General features: G+C 39.8%; 1 protein-coding gene and 1 long non-coding RNA gene across 4 annotated transcripts; one reads left to right on the top strand and one right to left on the bottom strand.

Annotated features, from left to right (window-relative positions):
* The first annotated feature begins 5,973 nt into the window (after positions 1 to 5,973).
* LOC131219434 (E3 ubiquitin-protein ligase At3g02290-like) lies at positions 5,974 to 19,972 on the top strand. Of its 3 annotated transcripts, XM_058214567.1 has the most exons (5): positions 5,974 to 6,397; positions 6,923 to 7,016; positions 10,743 to 11,136; positions 13,691 to 13,800; positions 18,867 to 19,972. In XM_058214567.1, exons 1-5 carry the CDS (start codon positions 6,393 to 6,395, stop codon positions 18,891 to 18,893), a joined length of 630 nt encoding a protein of 209 aa, XP_058070550.1. In that variant the 5' UTR covers positions 5,974 to 6,392; the 3' UTR covers positions 18,894 to 19,972. The 3 variants fall into 3 exon arrangements, with proteins under 3 accessions (XP_058070550.1, XP_058070549.1, XP_058070548.1); XM_058214566.1 differs by lacking the exons at positions 6,923 to 7,016; positions 18,867 to 19,972 and adding an exon at positions 18,677 to 18,789; XM_058214565.1 differs by lacking the exon at positions 6,923 to 7,016 and having other exon boundaries at positions 5,975 to 6,397.
* On the bottom strand, positions 6,124 to 6,952 carry LOC131219435 (uncharacterized). The gene is made up of 2 exons (XR_009158204.1): positions 6,771 to 6,952; positions 6,124 to 6,598 (listed from the first exon to the last, which is right to left on the bottom strand). It is a non-coding gene; the product is annotated as an uncharacterized LOC131219435 (long non-coding RNA).
* Positions 19,973 to 22,956: the final 2,984 nt, after the last annotated feature.

Genomic DNA, 22,956 nt, shown 5'->3' with positions numbered 1-22,956 from the left:
GAAAGGATCTTCAGGCAAGGTTTACTCATGTCATCTTCCAATCCTCTTATTCTTAAAGGTTATTGTATTTTGATTTGGCTGTTGTTATATGACACACCAATCCCTTACAGGTTATTGCACCTCACTCAATGATTCCCATTTATCGTGGAAAATGATGAAGTAAACCACCATTTCTCGTTCCTCCATCGTGGAAGAATATTGCTCCATGGCTACTACCAGTTGTGAACTCACTTGGCTTATTGATGTGGAGCAGCCGCACACCTATTCTTGGCAGAGCTAGACCAAAAGAAGCTTGAAAGGAAGTAGGCATATTCCGCCAGATCTGGACCAAGTCCTATGTAGGGCATGACATAGTTAGACTTCAGGCGCGTCCGATTCAAAGAAATTCATTTCGGATTAGGGAAAATTTGTCGTTCGAAGTCTGAACCGTAAATTAGCCATAGGTTTTAATACGGAAATCATTATGGGATGCACAACCTATTAACCTTTATTAGCCGATTTATAATTCACACTTCAAACAATAGTTTCTCCCTATCTAGAATGAATTTCTTTGAACTGAACGCACCTGTAGCCAATTACATCATGCCCTACGAAGGACTGGGCCCGGATCTAACGAACTAGGTCTACTTTCATTCGGGCTTCTTTCAATCTAATTGTGTCAAGAATAGGTCTGCAGCCCGCTCTACATCACTTATCTCTTTCATGATCTTCATGTTCATAATATTCAATCGGCGCTACTGTTCTATGACAATCAGGCAACCCTTCACATTACCGCAAACCTTATCTTTCATGAAAGAGCCAAACACATCGAAATTAATTGTCACCTCATTTGTGAATTGATCCAGTCTAATTTAATTCATCTATCATACGTTCAGTTCAACTTGCCAACCTCTTTACCAAACCATTTGGCAAGGAATCTTTTTACCGGTTAAGCTTCAAGTTGAGCATTCTCAATTCTCACTTTCCAACTCGAGGGAGATTATTAGATTGCAAATCTGTAATTTATATTTCAATATTTATAATTAATAATTAGAATTTGTTAATTAGATCATGTACACTTAATTTGAATTTCTTCTCTTTTAATGAGAGGTAGAATTTCTCCACTTTCCAACAAGTTCTAAAATAGATGAAGGGCGCGAGCGCAAAAGTCAAAGGTGATTATACTAACTAATAAGAATCTTGACCCTGGATAATTCAATCATAGGTTATTCTTGGATGAACAATAGAGATCGACCTAAAGATCCAAATTGCTTACACGATGGGCCTTATTTCAAATTTAAGTTCATAAAAAAATAAAGATTCTTATATTAAATTCCACCACTGTAGTCATTTAATCATTTGGCTCTCATCATTTGAATATGGATGGCTTCCTAAAAAAACAATCAAAAGATTTATATATTTTAATCAGATATGTTTTTTAGATATCTCCCGTGACTTCGATTGTATAAACAGTTTTGATTATTGAAAATAATCTATGCCAATGATTAAAGTCAGAACATGTGCTAGCTATTATAATAAGTTGTCCGGTGGAAAGTTCTTTTGCAGCTTTTATCATTTTCATATGGACCAGGCCCTCCCATACATGTAGACCAGGACCAGGCCCTTCATGATAGAAGCTGCTGATTACCTACTGGTCATTGGGATATATTCGGTGACTCGATGTGGCTGGATTTGATTGGGTCATATACCATTATTAGAATGACCTATCTAAAATATATTTGAATGTTGTTTAGTTATATTTGACCAGGTTTATTTTTGACAGTAGCACATGACCCAATCAAATGAGTGTGACCCGGCAGCAATCCAAATCATCAATGTCGGTGGTACTTTGATTATAGGACCCACCTCTATGCATGCATTGTATATCCACACCTTCATTATTTTGCTGGATTATTCCAAGTCATGGTCCCAAAAATGAAATAGATACAAATTTCAAGTAGATCATACTCTAGGAAACCATGATTATTGACCATTAAAGTGTCGCTGGAATCAAATCTTGCCGTATACAGTCACCAAGGATATCCCATGTGATTCAGTCACAGACAATCAGCTTTCATGAATGTCAATTGATTACTACACCCAACCCTGAGGAAGTTCTAAGATCGAAAGCTAGGTACAGCCATCATTATGTTTACAAGAAATCCATCCGCCGTCCATCTATTTTTTCAGATCATGTTAAGATATGTGCCCAAATATATGGATTCAAAACTCAAAATGGTCAGGTGACTGGAAAAAGTGGAGAGGAAAATGCCTACTATTAAAACCTTTCGAGGTCGACCTTAATGCTTATGTACCATCCAAACTATTCATAAGGTAATTCCCGCTTGGGATGAGCTGAAAACACAAAATTTTAGCCTCATACAGAACACCTGGGGGCCAAGAATCAACTGTGGACGTTTAATCCCCACTAATTTCTTTCTGTGCCTCACTTGAGTTTTGGATCCGCCTGGCTTTAGATCCCTTCTCCTGACATGAACCATGAAAAGATGGGATAAATTTCTCGCAAACATCACAGTGGCCTCACAGTCAATCCGTGTCTGAGAGTGAATTGCCTTTGAATAGCGTTCGGAGGAAATATACGGAAGATGTGGGCCTCATTGAGTTTACCCACATCCTCCGTATATTTTCTTAGTTCATTTTAAGGCATGAGCCTAAAATTGACGCATATCCCAATCTCAAGTGGACCACACTATAGGAAATAGGGAGAATTGAATAACTACATTTGAAAATTTCTTGGGGCCACGGGAATTTTGAATGAAGTTGATATGTGTATTTTTCCGTATCAACGTCTACGTGACCTGAACATATCAGATGAGAAATAAACATCAGTAGGCCTTAGGAAGGTTTCAACAGTGAATGTTATTATCTCCCCTGCTTCCTGTGGTGTGGTTCAATTGTGTGTTGGATATGCTTAAATTTTGGGATCAAGAGCTAAAATGAGCTTTTAAAACGGATGGACGGTGTAGATAAGACACATACATGAAGGTGGGCCCCACGGAGTTTACTGTGTACGCAATTCGGTCTATGCTGGTCAGTATGTAACGCCCAAAATAACTTTCCAATGCCTTGCATTCAACGTATCTGATATTAATTCCATCTCATCTCCATGTGAGGTTCGCATTATGAACGGATCAGATCGCCCACATTCATGCCATATTGGCACGCATGTGGCGAGCAGTGGTGCATGTGGAGCGGACGCGACTTGCCTGTCCCACCGGCCACAGGAAGTTCCCGCAACAAATCCACTCCGTCCATCAGTTTCTCAAGATCACAGTGTGATAGAAATATAAAAATAAGTTAGATCTAAAACTCAGGTGGGCCACGCAACATGAAACAGCGGGATTGAATGCCTACCTACCATTGGAAATTTTGTGGTGCCACAGAGGTTTTGTATCAGAATGATATTTATATTTATAGTCTATCTGACTGGTATTATCCCTATGAACGGTTTGGATGGCATATAAACTTCATAGTCGGCTCCAGGAAGGCTTCAACGGTGGACGTTTCTGTTTTAACCTTTTCTTGTAGCATGGAACACCCGAGCTTTAGATCTTCCTGATTTTTGGTCTCATGTCCTAATGTGGCCTTTAAAAACTTATGGACGGATTGGATTTGTTACGGGCATCTCTGTGGGTCCCACATAGCTTCCGAGCACAAGAGCTTGGCGTGGCCGGGGCACAGGCAAGTCGCGTCCACGTGGAGCTACCAAACCTCTTCTATTCTCCACCCACCATGTCGCTTTAATTCCGCCCGAAGCTCATTATCGATACTCGCGAGAGTAGACATCCGAAAACAAGTCCTCTCAAATGCTCCGGAGATCCTATCCGTTGAGAGATGGGCCCGCAGTGCATGCACGCTCATCTAGAAATCAAGGTCGTCTGGTCACGGGCAAAACCTTCATACATCATGTTGTGCGTGGACGATTGGCCAGTCTATTCTTCTTAACCGTCCATCATGTGATGCACAAGTGACCAATCTCATCACCGTACCTTCATGATGTTTTACCCAACGAAATAGAATGTGGGTCCCACCTAGATGAACGTCGCAGATCTAGCACACGTACGACGTTGGCACGTGCTGTTGGAGTCGAATCTGAATGGCTACTCTCGCGAGTAGACATCAAATTCCGCGCTTCTTCGCTCCTATTCTCGGCGAAAAGACACTCAGATGCCCGTGAAATAACAAAATCCAACTCCATCTACTCCAATTCGAGAATTTATTCAGGAAATTTTCCTTCTCTCTCCACGGTTATGTTATTTTCATGTCTTTTTGTTTTTTATTTTTGGATTTTTGGTCTTTTTTTCTTCCTAGAATATTCATATATTTGCGTGGCTGCTCATGATCATGAAACTGAAGAAAACCAAGCAAAATGGAATTGAGTTTTTGATTTCTGGAACTTTTCTTATTTGGGTATATTCTTTTCTAATTGGGTTTTTGGTTTTTTTTAAAAGAAAACCAAGAAAAATGAATTGGTTTTTTTTTTCTGGGACTTTTTCATCTGGGTTTTTTCTTTTTCAATTGTTTTTTTTTTTTTTTTAAGCAAGCAAAATCGAATTGGGTTTTTCCCCTTTCTTAAATGGGTTTTGTTTTTTGAGCTTTTTTGTTTTGTTTTATTATTATTTTTTGTTAATTTTTATTTTGTGAATGGGTAGTGTTTGTTCTTTGTTGATAGATGTTTTCGATTTTAAGAGAAAGATTATATGTAGGTAATATATTATATATATATTTTTTTTTATCTGGGTTTCTTTTTCCCTACTTTTTATAATTTTTTGGGCTAAATTTCAATGTTTTTGGAAGCTCTCACCGATCATAATAGTCATCATATGTATATTTATATATTTTTTTTTTTTGGCCTTTTTATGTGAACAATATACATTGCATATTACAATTTCCCGTAAAGATGGGTTCCGGCGTTGTTCTTCCCTTCCCCCAAATACTGCAATTTCTAGCAACAGTGGTTCAACCAAAATTTTTAGGCCTGTTTGGATGCACAACGGAATTGTATTGAATTGCCAAAGTTTAATTCAGTCAGGAGTAGTTGATCAAATTGTAGTTGTTATCCCTCGAATTTTAGTTACTAAATTCCTTTTGAATTTTACTTGGATTGAAAGTCATGTAATTGCAATTTGGAGGCTAGCCTGGGATGTGAAAACTATGGCATATTGCTGGTTGTTACAATCTGTTTGTTTATTGAACAGATTGTAGTTGTTATCCCTCGAATTGCAGTTATGAAATTCCTTTCGAATTTAACTTGGATTGAAAGTCATGTAATTGCAATTTGGAGTCTAGCCCTGGATGTGAAAACTATGACATGTTGTTGGTTGTTGCAATCTGTTTGTTTATTGAACTTATCATTGCAATTCAATTCTGTTGTGCATCCAAATGCAGCTTTAGTCATTTTAATATTAGCTATAAAGAAAATTGAAATATTGCAATATTGTCTGCTTAATATTGCAATAAGTTGTGTTTCCAAGCACATTTTAAATTTTATTACCAAGCGTTGTCAATGGGCACCTGGACCCACGGGTACCCGATGGACCCAAAGTTATGTTGGGGTTTCATTGATGATTTTGGATCTAGGTTTTGAGTTGGGTTCAGTTAGGGTGCATTTACATGGTTAGGCCCACCTGATGAATGGATTAGATTGCACACACTTGCCCGATGAACCCAATCGGATTTTGTTGCAATCTAATCCATTCATCGGGTGGGCCCAACCATGTAAATGTTCCTACTTTTACTGCACCCAACTTGAAACCTAGATCTAAAGACCTAATGGGTACCCAAACTTAATCAGATCCAGGTCCAGCTATTCAAGAACCAGACCCAGACTTGAAGGGATGCGGACTTGAACCTGAACCTGACTCATTGACAGACCCTAATATTATCCTGATATAACTAAATTGTTCTTTCTTCAAGTAGCTCAATGGCATTGTTATAGAGATCATGTTGAGAGATATCCATTCATTTAATTTTAAATTTACTTTTGGGAATTCTTTTTTGACAGGCCGTGGTGAAGTGATTCTTATTGTATAGAATAACTGAAGTACAATTATCAGATTCTTGGCACGCTTCTGTTCGGCCTTGTGGTTTGAAGAGAGAGGATTCTTGCTCGTGGGAAAACCATAATTTCTGCGAGCATAGTGTCCTCTCTCATATGGATTTCTTATTTCTGGAAGAAAGAATTTTCTTCATGGGAATGCCTGATATGTTGGGTTTTCATTGATGATTTTGGGAAGTTATTGTTGACTGCTGAGTCCGAACAAGAAAGAACTAAGAAGGCAGCATTATCATGGGTGCGGTGTGTTCCTGTTTGCAAGTGGAGGATATCTGTCCAAACAGTGACATTTACGGACACTGTATATGCATCAGCTGCTTTGTTCAGCAGTTCTTAAATGTGGTATGGTTCAAAATCTTGGTTTTTAGTGACATTTGTTTCTACCCTCCTCTAGAGCATCATTTAAGTGAATTGATTGATTGGGCATCCATGATTTGGTCTGGCCAATGAAAAACAGAAAGGCAAAAGAGCTTTCTGAACCAAGGTGAAAATACCATTTGAATGAATCTTATCTCTCAATGCAATATGATTTTGTTGAAATGTCTCTAAATGCAAACATGATACCTTCCAATACTATCAACTTCCATGTGTTGTTGAATTTCATTAAAGAAATCAATGATGCAAACCATTGAAGCCAATGCTTTTTTTTAAAATGGAAATCTTGAAGATACAAAACTTTTTTTTTCCGCATCTCTTCATGAATTTGTTGTAATACATTGCTGATACATTTTGATATTTTGAACCTGCTTCTGGAACTTGAAGATGATGGTTGTATTGTCATGAAGGATTTGTTACTTCTGGCCTTCATATGAGTTGTGCATTAACGATTTTGAAAGAAACTGCTTTTTTTTTTGTTTGACCAAGCAGTGGTAGAGTTTGGGTCTGCATTTCAATAACCTTAGCTGCTGATCTGGGAGACCCTTTTACAGGATTGAGCAGGCCCAATTATCTTCCTCATCAGGTGAGCTTATCTATCCAATGAAAAGGGATAATCACAGCCAACCGTCCACATTTAATGGAGGACCAATCAGACAATTAAGATAATGTAGGGGTAGGGATTATTGGGTGATCTCATATCCACAATGTAGCCTACCTTATGAATGGATCACCACGTATTGGGCCCCACATGAAGAGTTATATCGTACAACCAATTGTGTGTGACATTTACATGCAATACTATTCATGCATCAACACTAAAAGTATAGATGAGATAATCATGGGACAGTTGTTAATTATACGTTGAGGATGACTCTAGAAATTCATCTTGCTAGAATTCATTGGTTATTTCATGAGATTTTGTATCATCTTGATAGCTTACTTCATTATTTTCTTTGCGCTGCATAATGCTGCGGAGTGTTCGGATTTGGCCCCATGAATCATTTATCAACTTACACAGTTGAGAGGATACAAAGTCACTTCTTCTGTGAAAGCTACACGTCATCCACCATCTTTTGTATTCTAGGTTAGCCTGGATGTAACCCATGGCCTTGTGGTTGTGAAACAACATGCCATCCGATTATTCCAATTAGGGAATTAAAATTAGGGCTGCAACTTGGGTTCGGTTCAACTTGAACCTGATTGACCCAACCTGAGTTTGGGTCATGTTGGGTCAGGTTGGTCAAGGCCCTCAGTTTGGGCTCGCTGGAATTCAACAACCTGGTTTGAAATGGGTTTGGGTTGGGAAAATTCAGGCTGGATTAGGTTGGCCTGGGAATAATCACATGTATTTAGGTCGGGTCGGGTGGGATTGGGTGGAGTACTGAGGAATTCGCGTTGGGTGCCTTAGGTTGGAAGTCAGGTTGGGTGCTCTTGAGGTCACGTCAACTCAGGTTGCAGGTTGGGTCCTCTTGAGGTCGGATTGGGTTCAGGTTGACCCTCAACCTGACCCATCTTGCCTGAGTTGCACCCTTGATCAAAACTGGCTGAAACCAATTAGACTCGTCCCAACTTAGTGTCTTTCTCGGTCATTGCTACTCAGTTTCAACCAATTTTGGTCAGTTTTCAATTGGTTTTATCTATTACTACTCAGGTTTTAATCAGGAGTGTGCCATACTCCCAAACCATGATTTAATTGCTTGTCTAATTGAGCTACATGCCACGAATGAACCTATCCATCTCTTGTCCAAGTTTAACTATCCAGCCAAGGTTTTAAGCATAATCCAAAACAGGTATGTATCGCCTGATACAAAACAGTATCAGCCATGAACCTATCCATCTCTTTTCCAAGTGTAACCATCCAGCCAAGGTTTTAAGTATAATCCAAAACAGATATGTATCGCCTGATACAAAACAGTATCAGCCATGGACAATACCGGTCCAAAACAGAATGATACAGGGCAATACAATCCCAGATCGGCGGTGAACAATCTGATGCTCCAAAACTGATTTTTAAAACTTGTGTCCAGTATGGAATGCTGTGGGAGGGGTGGACTGGTAATGTAGCAACAAGAAAGGAAATTGAATTAAAGTAGATAGCATGTGTATGTACCATTTAGATAATTGAAACTCCCTTCTAGATGGATGCCACACGATTGAAAATGAAACCCAAATATTGACAGTTGGATGTTTCCAACAGTTTCCTGTACTAGACTAGTAATTTACATACCACACACTCTGAAAAGAAATACGTCAAAATTCATTGGGAATTCATTATAGTTGCCTAATTTCCATTCAATTTTTTTAAGGTTAAAAAAGAAAAAAGAAGAGAGAGAGAGAGAGAGAGAGAGAGAGAGAGAGAGAGAGACTTGTATTAAAAAGCACCAAAAGGATGTACAACCCAAACTTCAAAAACCAAACAATTAGTCGAAAGCATTAGAACAATTGACCTAAGAACATACATCTAACTTTGCCCTCTCAAAAACATCTAACTTTATGACAGCGTAACAGTCCACTCTTTGGTGAAAGTGTTGTATTGGGTTGTATGGTGAATTTAGGAACGTGGTTATGTGTCTCTAATGTTTACACATCACAATCAAGCATTGGCATTAGAAATTGGGAAAAAAAAATGCATATATACAACTTTTTTCGATTTAAAAATAAAAATAAAAATAAATGGCTATCGGAGCTTCTATTCGCCCAAATCACTTCAGTCTAATCGTAAAAACTATAGTATAAGTGGTCAAAATCTGAATAGAATGCTTTGGGAAAGTTTTTGGAATGAGAAAAGTGAAAAACTGAGGAAAAAATGGATTTGCATTTAAAAAAAAAAAAAGTGTGGTCGCTTTTAAACCGTTACAGTGGTAACAGTCGTTATGCCCCGTAATGGCTATTATGGCCCCTATAACGGCCAATATAGTTTCAAAAAACCAACTATCCCATTTCACCCCTGTATCATGTAACAGTCACGGCTATTACCTAGATGTATCGGCCTTTTCGGCCGTATCCATGGTATGCCGTAAAGGCCGTTACGGAGCTGTAAAGGCCGTTACATAAAGGTAACGGTGGCAACTGTTACACATTACGGGATCGTAAAAGCCGTAACAACCGTTATGGAAAAAATGACTCGTAATTGCCGTTAACGGCACGTTACGTCCCCTATGAAGTCCATAACAGCCCCATAATTGTCTATTATGGGGCAGATACAGGTTTTCCATACTTCTTAATCAACATGACGGGGCAAATACAGGTTTCTCTGTGTGTGTGTGTGTATATATATATATATTCAATAACAAAAGAGACCGTAACAGCCGTTACGGGGGCCGTAACAGCCGTTATGACCCATATCGTAAAGGTAACGGTGGTGGCCATTACGGCCACCGTTACCGTTATAGAACACATTGGCTGTATCGTAATGGATACAGAACACCTTGTATACAAGTCTCAAAACAGTAGATAGTATAGTTTTAAAACTTGAAAATCTGACTCAACTTGAGGGTCCATTGAGTCAATTCAAGTAACTTGGATGACTTTTTTCGAGTTTTCTCTGAGCTTCTCTAATAACCTTTGCTACTTAAAAATATAATAAATATGTAATATTGCCATGTCTTGGTGAGTCGTGTCAGCTTTGGCCGAGTTTCAATGGGTTCTCTCGGAGTTTTGTTGAGTCAAGTGTTTTCTTTTTTTCTTTTTTCTTTTCCGAGTTTTTTCGAGCTGAGTTGAGTTTAATCTTCACTGATTTGTGATCAAATCAGTTTTCAGTCGAAGAAATCTGTTTGAGTGGCTGGGTCCAGTTGAGCTTTTACTAGTTTTTTACATAATGGTAGATAGATTGGTATGTGAGGCCACCACATGGATGGGCATGCCTGCAAATGTCAGGCAATCACACTGGTTACATTCCAATCCATGCACTGGAAAAGCGGCTTCAAACAAAAAAGAGTACTGTTTGACACTCACTGTACAAACCTGACAACAATTGATGGTTGTAGTTGTCCAATCAGGCAATTGGTATGATTCTCGCCCTGCAGCCCATCCATGTGTTGGTTGGAGTTGTCTCTTCATAGAACTTAAATGAACTACATCTCATAATAGCATTTTTCTTATTTGTTTTAGATGATTGCTTCTATCCACAAGTCCGCGTTGGAATAAGTATCTAACGGCATAGTATTTCTTTAAAAAAAATCTTTGGATATAAAAGTTTATTTGTGGTAGAATGCAACTAAGATTTCTGAATTTAAATGACAAGCTTGTTGGACTTTGAGGCATTCAAATCATAATACCTTCCTGATTTCTCCCTTCTTTCCCTCTCAAGTATACTGCATTATTCCAAAGAGGGGAAATGCATGCAGTCCCTTCATCCATTCAAGGAGTAAATCCTTTGGCTTCGGCTGGACTAACCGCACCTTCAGTTGACAACTCTCCACTGGACACGTACCGTGCTCCTATGAGGCCTTTGCCTTATGATGCCGATCCAAGATGTTCTCGCCTACAGCGTGATGGATGGCTCTCAAGGCATGGGAAGGCCTCCAGTCATTTCAATGAGGAAACGGAACCACTTAGAAGCAGCAGCTATTCAGGATCACTCAGTGTAGCAGACAAATGGACTGGATCTTCAATGAAGCACCAATCAGCGAAAGTGACCAGTGGTGATGCATATATACTGTCTTCCTCAGAAGATGAAGATGTTTGCCCCACATGTCTTGAAGGTATGATTCACACTTTTGTATTGTATGCTTATGTGTTAACTATGAGAGAATATGCAATTCTAATAATGGTTACAAAATTTGGCTGTTTTTTCTTGAAAAAAATCATGGCCTATTCATGATTTTTTTAGAAGGTCAGTGAATATTCTTGAATTTGTAAAAATTAGAGAAATTTTAGAGAAAAATCTCATAAAGAAAATTTTTAATCCCTTTTCCCCTACTTCAAAAATGATCCTAATGTGCTTGGTCAGTTCAACTGTCAACATGCTTGCATCAGTTGGGTCTGAGGTATTTCTTTTGATAATTTTTCTTTGCTTTCCGAATACTGTTTTTTTATTTATTTATTATTTTTATTTTTATTTTTTGAGAAAGGGTCGTGACTTGTGATTCAATCAGAAGCCCCTCATGTGAGGAGGCGGAATTCTGGCAGACAGCACATGTGTTAAGCCGGGCCCATTCATCATGTCGTGGGTGCTGTAAACATGTCATGCACCAAAAATCAGGGTGGTACACTCATCAATTGAGCCATACATGGACACTGAATTTAGACTATTTGACTTTTTTTCCCCAACTGCCCATTTTTCTCGTACAAGTTTGACGTCCCCGATCAGCGGACCAACATTAATTTGGTCCATGACACACACAAATGAACATGAGGAGCTCCTCATTTAATCACGATTCATGGCCCTGTCGCAAATCCTCAATTTGGTGTAATATAGTTACAAGAAATAATATTGATATGTAGCTAACCTACATGTCATATATACTCTCTGCCATCACACCAACATTGTAATACATGCATATATACAGATCATCCAATGCTCCATCTCAAACTAACATAGATGAGCCAATAAGTGTCATGGTTCAACAAGTGTCTTGGTAAGTGATTAATAACATCTTCATGGACCTTGTAGGCTTAAGGAATGTATAAAGGAAATTAATCTCCTAGATTGGAAGGTTCTAATAACCTTTTCATCTTTGGCCTATTTTCCATTGAATTTGGACCATTGCTTTGTTCTTTGTTTTTTTCTTAACCATCTATTTTGAAACCATGTTTTATGGCTCACAATGTTGGGCAGTTAAGGAACAACATGTTCATAGGATGAGTGTAGTTGAAATGAGGATGTTGAGATAGATGAGTGGCAAGATGACAAAGGATAGAATTAGATATGAATGCATTTGAGGGAACTCAGGAGTAGCAACAATAGGTAATGAGATGAGGGGAAGTAGACTTAGATGGTTTGGTCATGTGCAACGGAGACCAAGAACCATGCTGGTTAGGAGCGAATTGGTACAAGTCGAAGGCTCTAAAAGGGCCAGAGTCAGGCCCAAATGGACGTGGATGGAGGTAGTAAGAAAAGACTTGATGACCTATGGTCTAACTGAAGTTATGGCCCTTGATAGAGTAGAATGGCGAAAAAGGATTCATGTACTCGAACCCAATTAGTTGGGAAGGCTTAGATGTTGATGATGGTGATGGTGATCTATTTTCAAGTCACTGATCAAAGGGTTAGGATCTACCAATCTAGGAAAATTTTGAGGTGCCCACCATCTGTGGCTGGGTTATCAGATCAATGCATGGAATACAGAACCATAGAGTTGCACCTGAGCAGTGATTATACAGTCATGGAGGCTCAGTACCATGGAGCTGCACCCGATTAGTGATTCTATTAATAGCTTTGTGTCATACTATTTCACTGTTTTGCTCATCGCTTGTATGTGCATTTTATAAGGCTGTAGATAATGCTCAACTTCGGTTGGTGAAAGTAGGGTCTATCATTAGTGGATTCAATCTTTTTATGTTCTTGCCTCCATTATGGTGGTCCATTCACCAAAAATCATTTACATGGGATAAATCTTAAACCTTCTGGAAAATAAACAGTTGAGAAAGAAAATATGGCGAGGGTTCATAATTCAACCAGAAAAAGATCCAACGATACAGTGGCTAGGATCTTCCAATTTGTATAATGGTGAGTGCATGGGGCATGGTTCAAAAACTCTAAAACTCAGATTCGAACCGATGTCTAGTTGTGTTGAGTTGACTCAAAGACCTGGTCAAGTTTTCGTTGACTCAACTCGACATGCAATAGTACAATGAAAGTAGGGAAAATAGTGATAAACATTACAAAAATTAGGTAAATATATATAAAATGGGCCAAACAGACAAGAAAAGTGTCTTTGGCTGACTGTTTCAGCTTGAATTGTACTGAGTTGTATCAAGTAGGCTGAGTGAACAGGTCAACTTGACGAGTCTTGTCATGTCAAGACCGAGTCGAGCTCAGTAGCAAGTTTCCTACGGACTCGACTAGAAATCCCGGCGCGGTGAGTTGACTCAGCCAAGTTTTGAGTTGAGTCACTGAGTTTTGAAACTATGGCATGGGGCATCCATGTCATTAAACCATGGGGCCCACTTGTACCGACTGAAAATGCTGGCTAGCTGTAGATATTATTGGGTAGATTTTTTTATATATATCAAAGATGAATGTTAATAGTATGAAGCTTTGTCTGAGGAGTATGAATAAGAATATTGAATCTTTCTTCATGTCTTGTTCTGCAGAATATACACCTGAAAACCCCAAGATAATGACTCGGTGCTCTCATCATTTTCACCTTGGTTGTATATACGAGTGGATGGAAAGAAGTGAAAGCTGTCCCATCTGTGGCAAGGTAATTTCTCTCTCAAGGAATGTGTTACTTGTAGACCATCCATTTGAAAGTGCCAACAAGAAATGCCCCACACGTGCCAAATCGTACACATGTGAGATCCGGATCATTCATGAGGCGGACCACAGGCCCCACAGTGAATCTGCCCTTGTCCAGAAGTAGGTCACTACACTCATCAGGTGGGCCACATGTGACAAGTGTACAAAAGATATGGACAGTTGAAAAATGCTGACCAACAGTCTGCATCCAATATACATGTGTGACTGAGCTGATAAGTCGACTAGCCTGATTTATGGAATAGGGCATATATTTTGTGATCTTATGCAGTTTTGGCGCATGTGGGATGCTTAGCTGTGGCGATTATGGGTGCCTATTCGGAAATGGTTTTCCTTCCATCTCTTTCGTGGTGCGTATCCTTGTGTAAGGGGTTCTCTGGATGTGAGGGATTTCTCATGCTTGGGTACTGGGAATGTAATTTTGTGGAATCCAATCCAAAAACCATGTTTGGGTACTGGGAAAGAATTACCAGGAATTATACTGTGCATATTCACATGATATGACTGTTGATCTAACTGGCCCTATCAATTTTTATAAATGGGACCCAGTTTGGTGATCCAAACCATTGATTTAACGGGCCCTACCACAGCTCGGTGATTCCTCAAAATCCTACTAGATCAGATGTATCCTAATCGTTGATCCTCAAAATCCTACTATATCAGATGTATCCTAATTGTTGATCCTCAAAATACTACTAGATCAGATGTATCCTAATCGTTGAATCAGGGGACCCTAAGGTTCAACTAGATAAGAGAATAATACAGCGACAGTCCAAGGAAAGGGCTATAGCTTGGATGGCTCGGGCTCCTCATCTGCAAGAGCTTCATATCAGATCAGTGGTCCATGTCAAGTAACCATGGCCCCACTTGTCCATGATGGGCATATCATCCACCGAAAAAAAAAAGAAAAAAAAAAACAGAAGGGGGGGGGGGATATAGCCAACAATCAAATAGTTAGGATCGGTGTTGTTAAAAATTTTCATATGAATCCTACAATTTATGATTCAAAACCAGATTTACGATTCAAATTATACTTGTTCTCTTTTATTTTAAGTTTCAATTGGCTTTCATTTTATGTTTTTGAATTGATGGGGGCTTTAAGAGTCATTTGGAAATTTATTTAAAAAAAAAAAAAAAACCTTTAAAAAAAGAAGAAGATATGTTTAGAAAAGGTAAATTATTTTATTTTGATGTAGGAGAACTAACCACTTGCTCTAAAAGCTTGAACTGATAGAGCATGGCGAATCAATCACTTTATCTTATAGCTCAAGCTCCACATCCCATGGGTTAGGTGTAACACCCCGGGTTTTCAGGGATCGTGTAGGAACTCGGCTTCTGAATTCCCAGGTGTCATGGGTGCCCTAATGGGCTTCATATTTTAATTACATTTGGATGATCTCATAAACAATGGGGGATTTAACAAGGCATGAAGCATAAGTACGTCATAAAGCAGTATCAATTGCTGCTAAATATAAAAATATCCAAACCACGAATCCAAAATTATCTAGATAGGAAACTAGTCCCACCCATACATGACACAAAGCGACTAGGGCCCTGATCCATACCTCGCGGTAACCCGAACTCAAACTAAAAGGATTCGTCGATAGTCTGGAAGTAGGGAAGCTCCTCCTCCCTATCCATGCTCACCTCGCTCGGCTCGTCGAGCTTCGCCTCACTTGCATCTAGTAAAGGGGCTGGTTGGTATTTTAAAACACCGTCCCAGAGTGGGAGTGAGTAGCTAACTCAGTGGTTACTATTAGCCTTACGTTACAACAAGCATCAATTATATAATGAATTTAATGAAAGGCATACATTCACAGATCCTTAACTAATCTTGTTAATGCATATGCATGTATTATGATATGATGTATGCCCTTACAACAACACTCTCTCAAGCGACTTCGTCTAACGATCGCGCATGACCAACCACCCTCATTGTGACCTCAACTACCGAGTCGCCAAATCCTAACTAATGCGATGCATGGATAATGTTAGCCGAGTATTTAGTTAATTCCGTTCATCCAGCAGATTGGAGAAACTAGTACACCCCATGTATCATTACCCTCAACTGGTTGCGAGGCCAAGGTCCCTCAACGTGCAAGGCCAAGACCCCGCGATCCTTGATCCCATTAGGTTCCCCATCCCTAATTTCAAGCACATGGGGAGTGCTGAGAAGAAGGATCGCTCGCGGTCACTACGGGGAGGCTCGTCACCTCAGCGTAGGCCGACAGCTCGGACACAGTGTCTTATTCCACCATGTCCGGCTTTCGAGTCAGTGGATCGGTTTCAAATGGTTATCAATGGGCTTCAATGGTTGAATGGTGTTCCAAGTTCCATACATGCTTGAGCAAACAGGGTTAACAAACATGGTTGGTCAGTAAACGAACTAAACCGTGTGAGTTCAGGCGAGTATGTGATGGACGACATCGAGTACAAGCGACTCATGTAGTCCAACTATTGTCGCTCATTCGCATTCGCTCAAATCCGCTGGTTTAGCCGCAGGATGGTCCTACCAACGGAACCACCTTCTCCCACTTCAGTTCCCTGACCAACCCAGGGGTTTATGACATTCAATAATATTCCAATAATTCAGGATTCATCTTCTACACGAGTGAAGTCATGCTCTCATACATTAAACATAAAATCCAGATTTTCTACAATGCAAAACAAAATACAAAATTAATGTGCATGTGTGTTGTGATGGGTTACTGAAAAGATCAAGAGTTATACATTATTCATAGCACAAACATACAACAAGGATTTTATGCAATCAAACATGCCACAAGGAAGGTTATACTAAAATCATATATAGGATGAACATGCCACACGAAAATTAAACCTAATCATGTTAAAGAACAAATAAACAACATTCAATCATTTCATGGAATTTAGGGGGACCTATCATGTAGAGTCTTGGCTAGGTTCTCTCTATAGATTTATCAAGCACATCATCCTAACATTCATAATCATTAAACTTATAGTAGAATTGGTGGTAGACCACGTAAGGATAATAGTCCGCACCTTGTGACGAACCGCTCGATCCAAGGCGCTCGTAGAGTTATGGTGTTAGGAAATCATTGTTGAAATGCCTAAATAAGCATACAAGCTTGTAAGATTTGGGATAAACAACTATTAAAACCCTAAATTATATTTGAGATTCAACACTTACCTCCAACCATTGTCAGAAAAGCTCCAACGACGACTCCGACTACGACGAGGCAGCTAAAGAAGGGATGAGAGGGCGGAGGTGCACTAACACCCACACCCCAAGGTCTCTCTCTTCTCATTTCTCCTCGTTTTTTTCTCCCTTTCTCCCTTTTTTTTTCTCTTGCTTTAAGGCAAATTCGTATGGGGAGAGGGGGTGCCCAAATGAGGTCCTTTTATAATGCCAGATTTGGTGCAAATGGCCCCAAGGGTTGAGTTTTTACTATACTAGCCCTATGGGAGGGTTTTTCTAGTCTCTAAGGCCCATTATGGGGTGTACATATTGATATACACTGTAGGATATGTAGCCCTAATGATGATCTACGTATAGACATGTTTGGCCCGCCATTTGGATGCGCCGATCGATAGGTATGATTAGAAGTCTGTTCAACGGTCACTGATGGTCGATCGGGGCCGCGGTTATACGGATATGAGTAGGGAAATATCCTTACTCCATGTATGAAGTTTGGTCATAAACCGACGGTCCGAAATCCTCAACTTTGCATAAGAGTGGACGACCCAATTCACTTAAGTTTCAACTTCTTCCTTTAGGGTATTTGTACTTCTCATGCACTTGTCCTTTGGCTCAAGTTTAGCGGTTCTGGACAGTATCCAGGTCCAACTCCCGCGATGGACGTTGAGTCCAGTAAGACGGACATTATTCTATAGTTTTGGAACTAATGGCCCACCAACGAGCGGTTTAGAACTTGTTCGGAAAATCGGGGTATTTCTGGAATGAATTAGGTATTGAGATTTCTCGTAGGCAATAATTAGGGTTTGGATTAACTATGTTCATAGTGTGGCCTATTTATAGCTATTGAAAGTGGAGATTTGGTCGTAATTACTCTAAACTGTCGGTTTTAAGCTAAAAGAGTAACGAGGTTGATTTGGTCTATTAGTCAAGATCCGGGCCTTATCTGATTCGGTTTCGGTTAGATCTTTAATTTAGTCATGATTGTCTTGATTAGTTAGCGATGGGTCGGTTAGATTTGGGTCCTATGTGAGTAAATCATGGGGCTACACCTGATGTTCAAGTGATCGGGCGAATTCGTTGGCTTCCTACGGTTGATTAATCGGACTTGTGCAGTTCTTTACTGGTATCGCCCCTGTATAAACTAACATTGAGTGCTAATGGTCATTAAGTGATATTACAAGTTAATTAATAGAAAAATTTTCAAGGATTTTTGGAAATTCAAAATAGTGAAAATTCAGGACATTACATTAAGACCTCAGCCGAACCCCCCTCATGGGCCCCACTTCACATGGATTCTGCTTCACATGAGCCACCTGCCTCACATGGGTGGGGGCTGCCCACCCCGAGTGTGCCTCTGCATCCCACAAACCACCCTACTCGAGCCCGGTGTGAAAATGCCCCTGCATTAACAACAAAAAGGAAAGATAAGAATCCTTTAACACTATCATGACATAGCATTACTTGGTGCATATTGATGGCAAAAGGATGATTGCGGAGTTTTTAATTTTCTTCTGATTTATTTATAGTTTTAAGAAAATCATAAAAAATCTTACAATTTATGATATGATTTAATGATTTTGACAACATTGGTTAGGATAATCAAAATTGGGATTATTTTTTTTTAATCGATCTGGTGGAACACCAGGCCATTGGCATCACATGTGGATCCTGAGCATCATTGAACTGCATCTGCCGAGGCTGAAGGCACCTCTGTCATTCCTCGCTTTTGTCTTGCCTTGGTCATCTTCCAATTGCAGATAAATCTTTTTTTCTTTTTCTTTTTTTGAAATTTAATCATCTATTCATTTTGAGTTGCTTTTCACTGCCTTTTATAGATGATGGCATTCGATGAGACCATGTGATCATATGGTGGGGAATCCAAGCTTCTGTGGAATTGGAAGATGACTGAAAGGCCATGTAGCTGCGATGTGCCCAGGTGAAGTTATCGACTTAGTAGCTTGAGGAATTTCTGCATGTCTCATGCACATCCACATGCTGCCCTGCCATGCTTGGGACAACCGTGCTGTTCGTCAAGTGGAGCTGACTATGTAAATGACCTGGCCCAAAAAAAAAAACAGGTAGTTCAACTCATCATGCAAGCACACATGTACAAAAAAAAAAAAAAAAAGAACGTTCAGAAAACAACAACAAAAAATTAATAATAATAATTATCAATGTTCAATGACACCCGGCCCACCTGATGACTTGACCCACATGGTTTATGGCCAGGGCATCTACACGGTGGGGCCCACCTGATACACAGCTAGAATGTCCCATGTATGTGCCACGCTGGCACATGGGTATGTAGAATTAGCAAACCTCATGCATAGCAACTCCCCCTCTGAATGCGTCGTGGATACATGGACTAGAAACAGATGTAGAAAGAAAAACCCTGTAACGATGCCACAGGTGGAGATGTATCGGCTTTCTTCATGAGGAATTGTATGGTCCAGCTCATTAGCAAAATGTGGGATTCACTGACTTTAAGGATTCCATTCACTCAGGACATTTTTCAACGATTGAGACCGTTTATTTGATGGCCCAACACCCAGAAAATCTCCTACATTGGAATGTATCAACCCTTTGACAATTGAGCTACGTTCCTTGCCTATTGATTGAGGGGTTATAATCTACCAATCTTGAATAATTTTGAGACAGCCCCCATGAGCTGCCTACCCCATCAGACCAATGGTTTGGATCACCAACCATGGCCCCACATGCATGGAATCATGCTAGTCAGAAAACTGCACAGTTGCTAATGAACCAGACCCTACAACTCCTCTTTCTTCACTTGATATCTGTACAGTCCACTTTGCCACACTATCAAAAAATGCCAATGATATGTAACCATTGTCGATATGTAACCATTGTCGGCAATATGTCTGACATATTACAAATAAAATTTCATGAGAGAGGATATGGAATTTTCTTGCATTGTCCATGTTACAGAGTGTCCTGTTTTTATCTTTTATCTTTTTAAGTAATTATATGATATTGAGTAGAGGTATGTATAGAATTATTCAGATTTCTGGTCTATGCAAGTTGGGCAAATGGTTCAGTTGTCCAGATGATTGGTCTGTTGGACATCACTGTGGATGAGCCATCCGCCGAAAGTTGCCTTAATCAGAGTCCTAGAATTTTGGACCATAGTTCTACTTGACTCTAAAAACGGCCGAGTCAACTCGACTCAGCTAGATCTTGAACCGAGTCTCTTGGAAATGCACAGGCAAGCTTGACTCGATCGGGGCTCGACAAGACTCGTCAAGTCACTTGAAAACTCAGGCAACTTGACACAACTCAGCGTGACTCGACGAGTTGTGTGCCAATCAACTGCTATTTTTTGTTAAAAAACACTAATGTGGGACCCCTTGTTTGAGACTTAAGTGCTTGTTAGCTCATTGGTTGAGAGAACCTGCACTTACCAGGGGCCTTGCATCAAGTGCACCCCACCTAGATGGTTGGACACCCAAAAATTCATGATGAGCCCCCCCACCATTTGAATTTGTATGTTTTTGGGCTTTTCTCTATTATTTTCTATTTTGTCTAGCACTTGTTGATCACTGGATTGGCTTGGACTTCTTCCCACAATCTTTGGGTTTGCACTGTATGGATGGGTTGTATGGCATGCAGACAACACATGGACCCACTTTCAAGTCTCCTGATTTTTCCCACAATCTCAAGACTTGCCCAGGCCCAGGCCAAGCTTTTTTTAAATAAATAATAATAATCTAGAAGTGCACCTGATTTAGATGGCTTTAAAAATAATAATAATAATAATAATAATAAATAATTTTATTTTTTTTAAAAAAAAAAACGTCCATTTAATTTAGTGGCCCTTGATAGATTTATATAGCTGACCCTGATTAATTGTGCTAAGGTTTAGATGATGATGATGATGGTCAAAATGAAACTAGTTAATAGTCCAAACTCAACATGGATATGCTTATTAATTGGAATTTAAGATTATTAAATCAATTTAAATTTTGGATGATGACCCACTCGGAGATGAAGGGTTGAACGAACTTGACAACGGCAGAGTCAAAAGTCCACCATCAATCAGATGGATAGGATCGTTCCACCGATGCAATTTTGTCGCAGGACATCCATAATGGGTGTGGAATGTGGACCCTTGATTGATTTCTCGAGTGTTCTCTCGTACAATGGTCAGGTACTGCCCTCCGCACAAGCTTACCTTACTGTACATTTTATTCCTGCCAGTTTGTTACGTGTGTGGGAAATCTGGTCCGTACAAAATCTCGGCCTCATCGTGATTTTTGCTTTTGGTGAAATTCATGCCGATCTAACCATCGGATAGGCCACAAAATCAAAATGAATGAACATTCTAGAAATGTAGATCGAACTTAACATACAGATTCATACTACCACCTGAACCGTTCCGTTTTATTTTCATGATAGGTAATCTCCATCATGAGCCGACCTTTTGTACGGATCAGATGTCGTAAACATCTAATACATTAGAGGAGATGGTGTGCAGTACGGTAAGCTTATGGTACTGACGGCAGTACCCGATCCTCCCTCGGGAGGCAACGGTATTAGGCAAAGTAGTCCAGCATACTATCTTAATTGGTGGTCCACGAAATGCTTGTGGCCTTTCATGCAGGTCGTGTTGTTCCAGCGATGTATGGGCATTCACCCAAAAATCTCACCGATGGGACAATCCTTCCCACGTGACCTTTTTCCGTTGAATGCGAACTGTTGGTCGGCTTTTTTAAACCATCGGTTTTTATTGCCTCTGATCAAATGGTCAGGATTGTTCCATCAGTACAAATTTTTGGGTGTGGGTCTTCTTTGGTGCGTCCCCCTGGATGAACGGTTCGATTCACCAACGCAAAGACATGTACGCTGAAGATCAGGGAGACTACTTGGCGGACCACCAATTGAGGTGGTCCGTGGTCATCTTATCCACATTGCTGTCCACACAAGAAGAAAAATATATTTATTTAGCTGACCCGCAACAACATGAAAATGGACATAAATTTCTATGTGAGTTTTGCACCATTTTAGAAAATGGTGGTATCTCATCCTCCTAATATGCGGTACTGAGTTACAATTATCCAGACTATTCAAAATGTGTGTCCCATCTTGGGTGGAACAGATACATAAAATTGCACCGATCAAGAAATCCTAACCATCCAATTAATGCCTATAGATAAATTCGATGGTTAAAAGTAAAATATTGAGTGGTCTACATACGAAGGGAAACATCAGGTGGTTGATATTATCTTCTCAATGCAGTTTTCAGTTATGGTTCATCTGTCCATAAACAGCTAGGATTACTGTGTTTACTCGCACTTTTCATATGTCCCAATCATGGTGGGACCTACCTCTTGAACGGTTCTGATCATCCATGACCTGACTTTCAGACTACGAATTGGCAGAAAGGGCTACAATGTTCACTTGACACACAATTCATCAAAACGTGGCAACTTATTGGTCATTCCTCACACACGTAATCAATGCACGCTCATCCTGACCGTACAAATAGTGGACCCCGCTGTGACTGGATCATAGCTCAAAAACACCACCAATCAAACGATCCAACCATCCAATCAACATTGATCAAACGGAGAAAGTTGTAAAGATAATGGCAGGCAATCTGGATCCAACATTTGAAATCTGACGGTTAAGATGATCAGATCAGCATGGTTTTCAGGCTAGCCTACGATCCGACGGTCATAAATATAAAGTAGAAGAATAAAGTTGTGATTAGCTATTCACTCTATCTACACTCCATAGTTATCGGACGCGGTTTCGCCAGTGACGCTGCCACCAGTCAAGGTGGTTAGTGGTCGGTGCTATGTGGACCCCACCATTATGCATGTGTTTTATCTACGGCGTCCATCCATTCCAAAAGATAATTTTAGGGCTTTATTCCAAATTTTATCTAAATATAAATCTTAGGTG

Source organism: Magnolia sinica, chromosome 11 (assembly GCF_029962835.1).
Source record: "Magnolia sinica isolate HGM2019 chromosome 11, MsV1, whole genome shotgun sequence".
NCBI lineage: Eukaryota > Viridiplantae > Streptophyta > Magnoliopsida > Magnoliales > Magnoliaceae > Magnolia > Magnolia sinica.
This window is presented reverse-complemented; position numbering and strand designations above follow the sequence as displayed.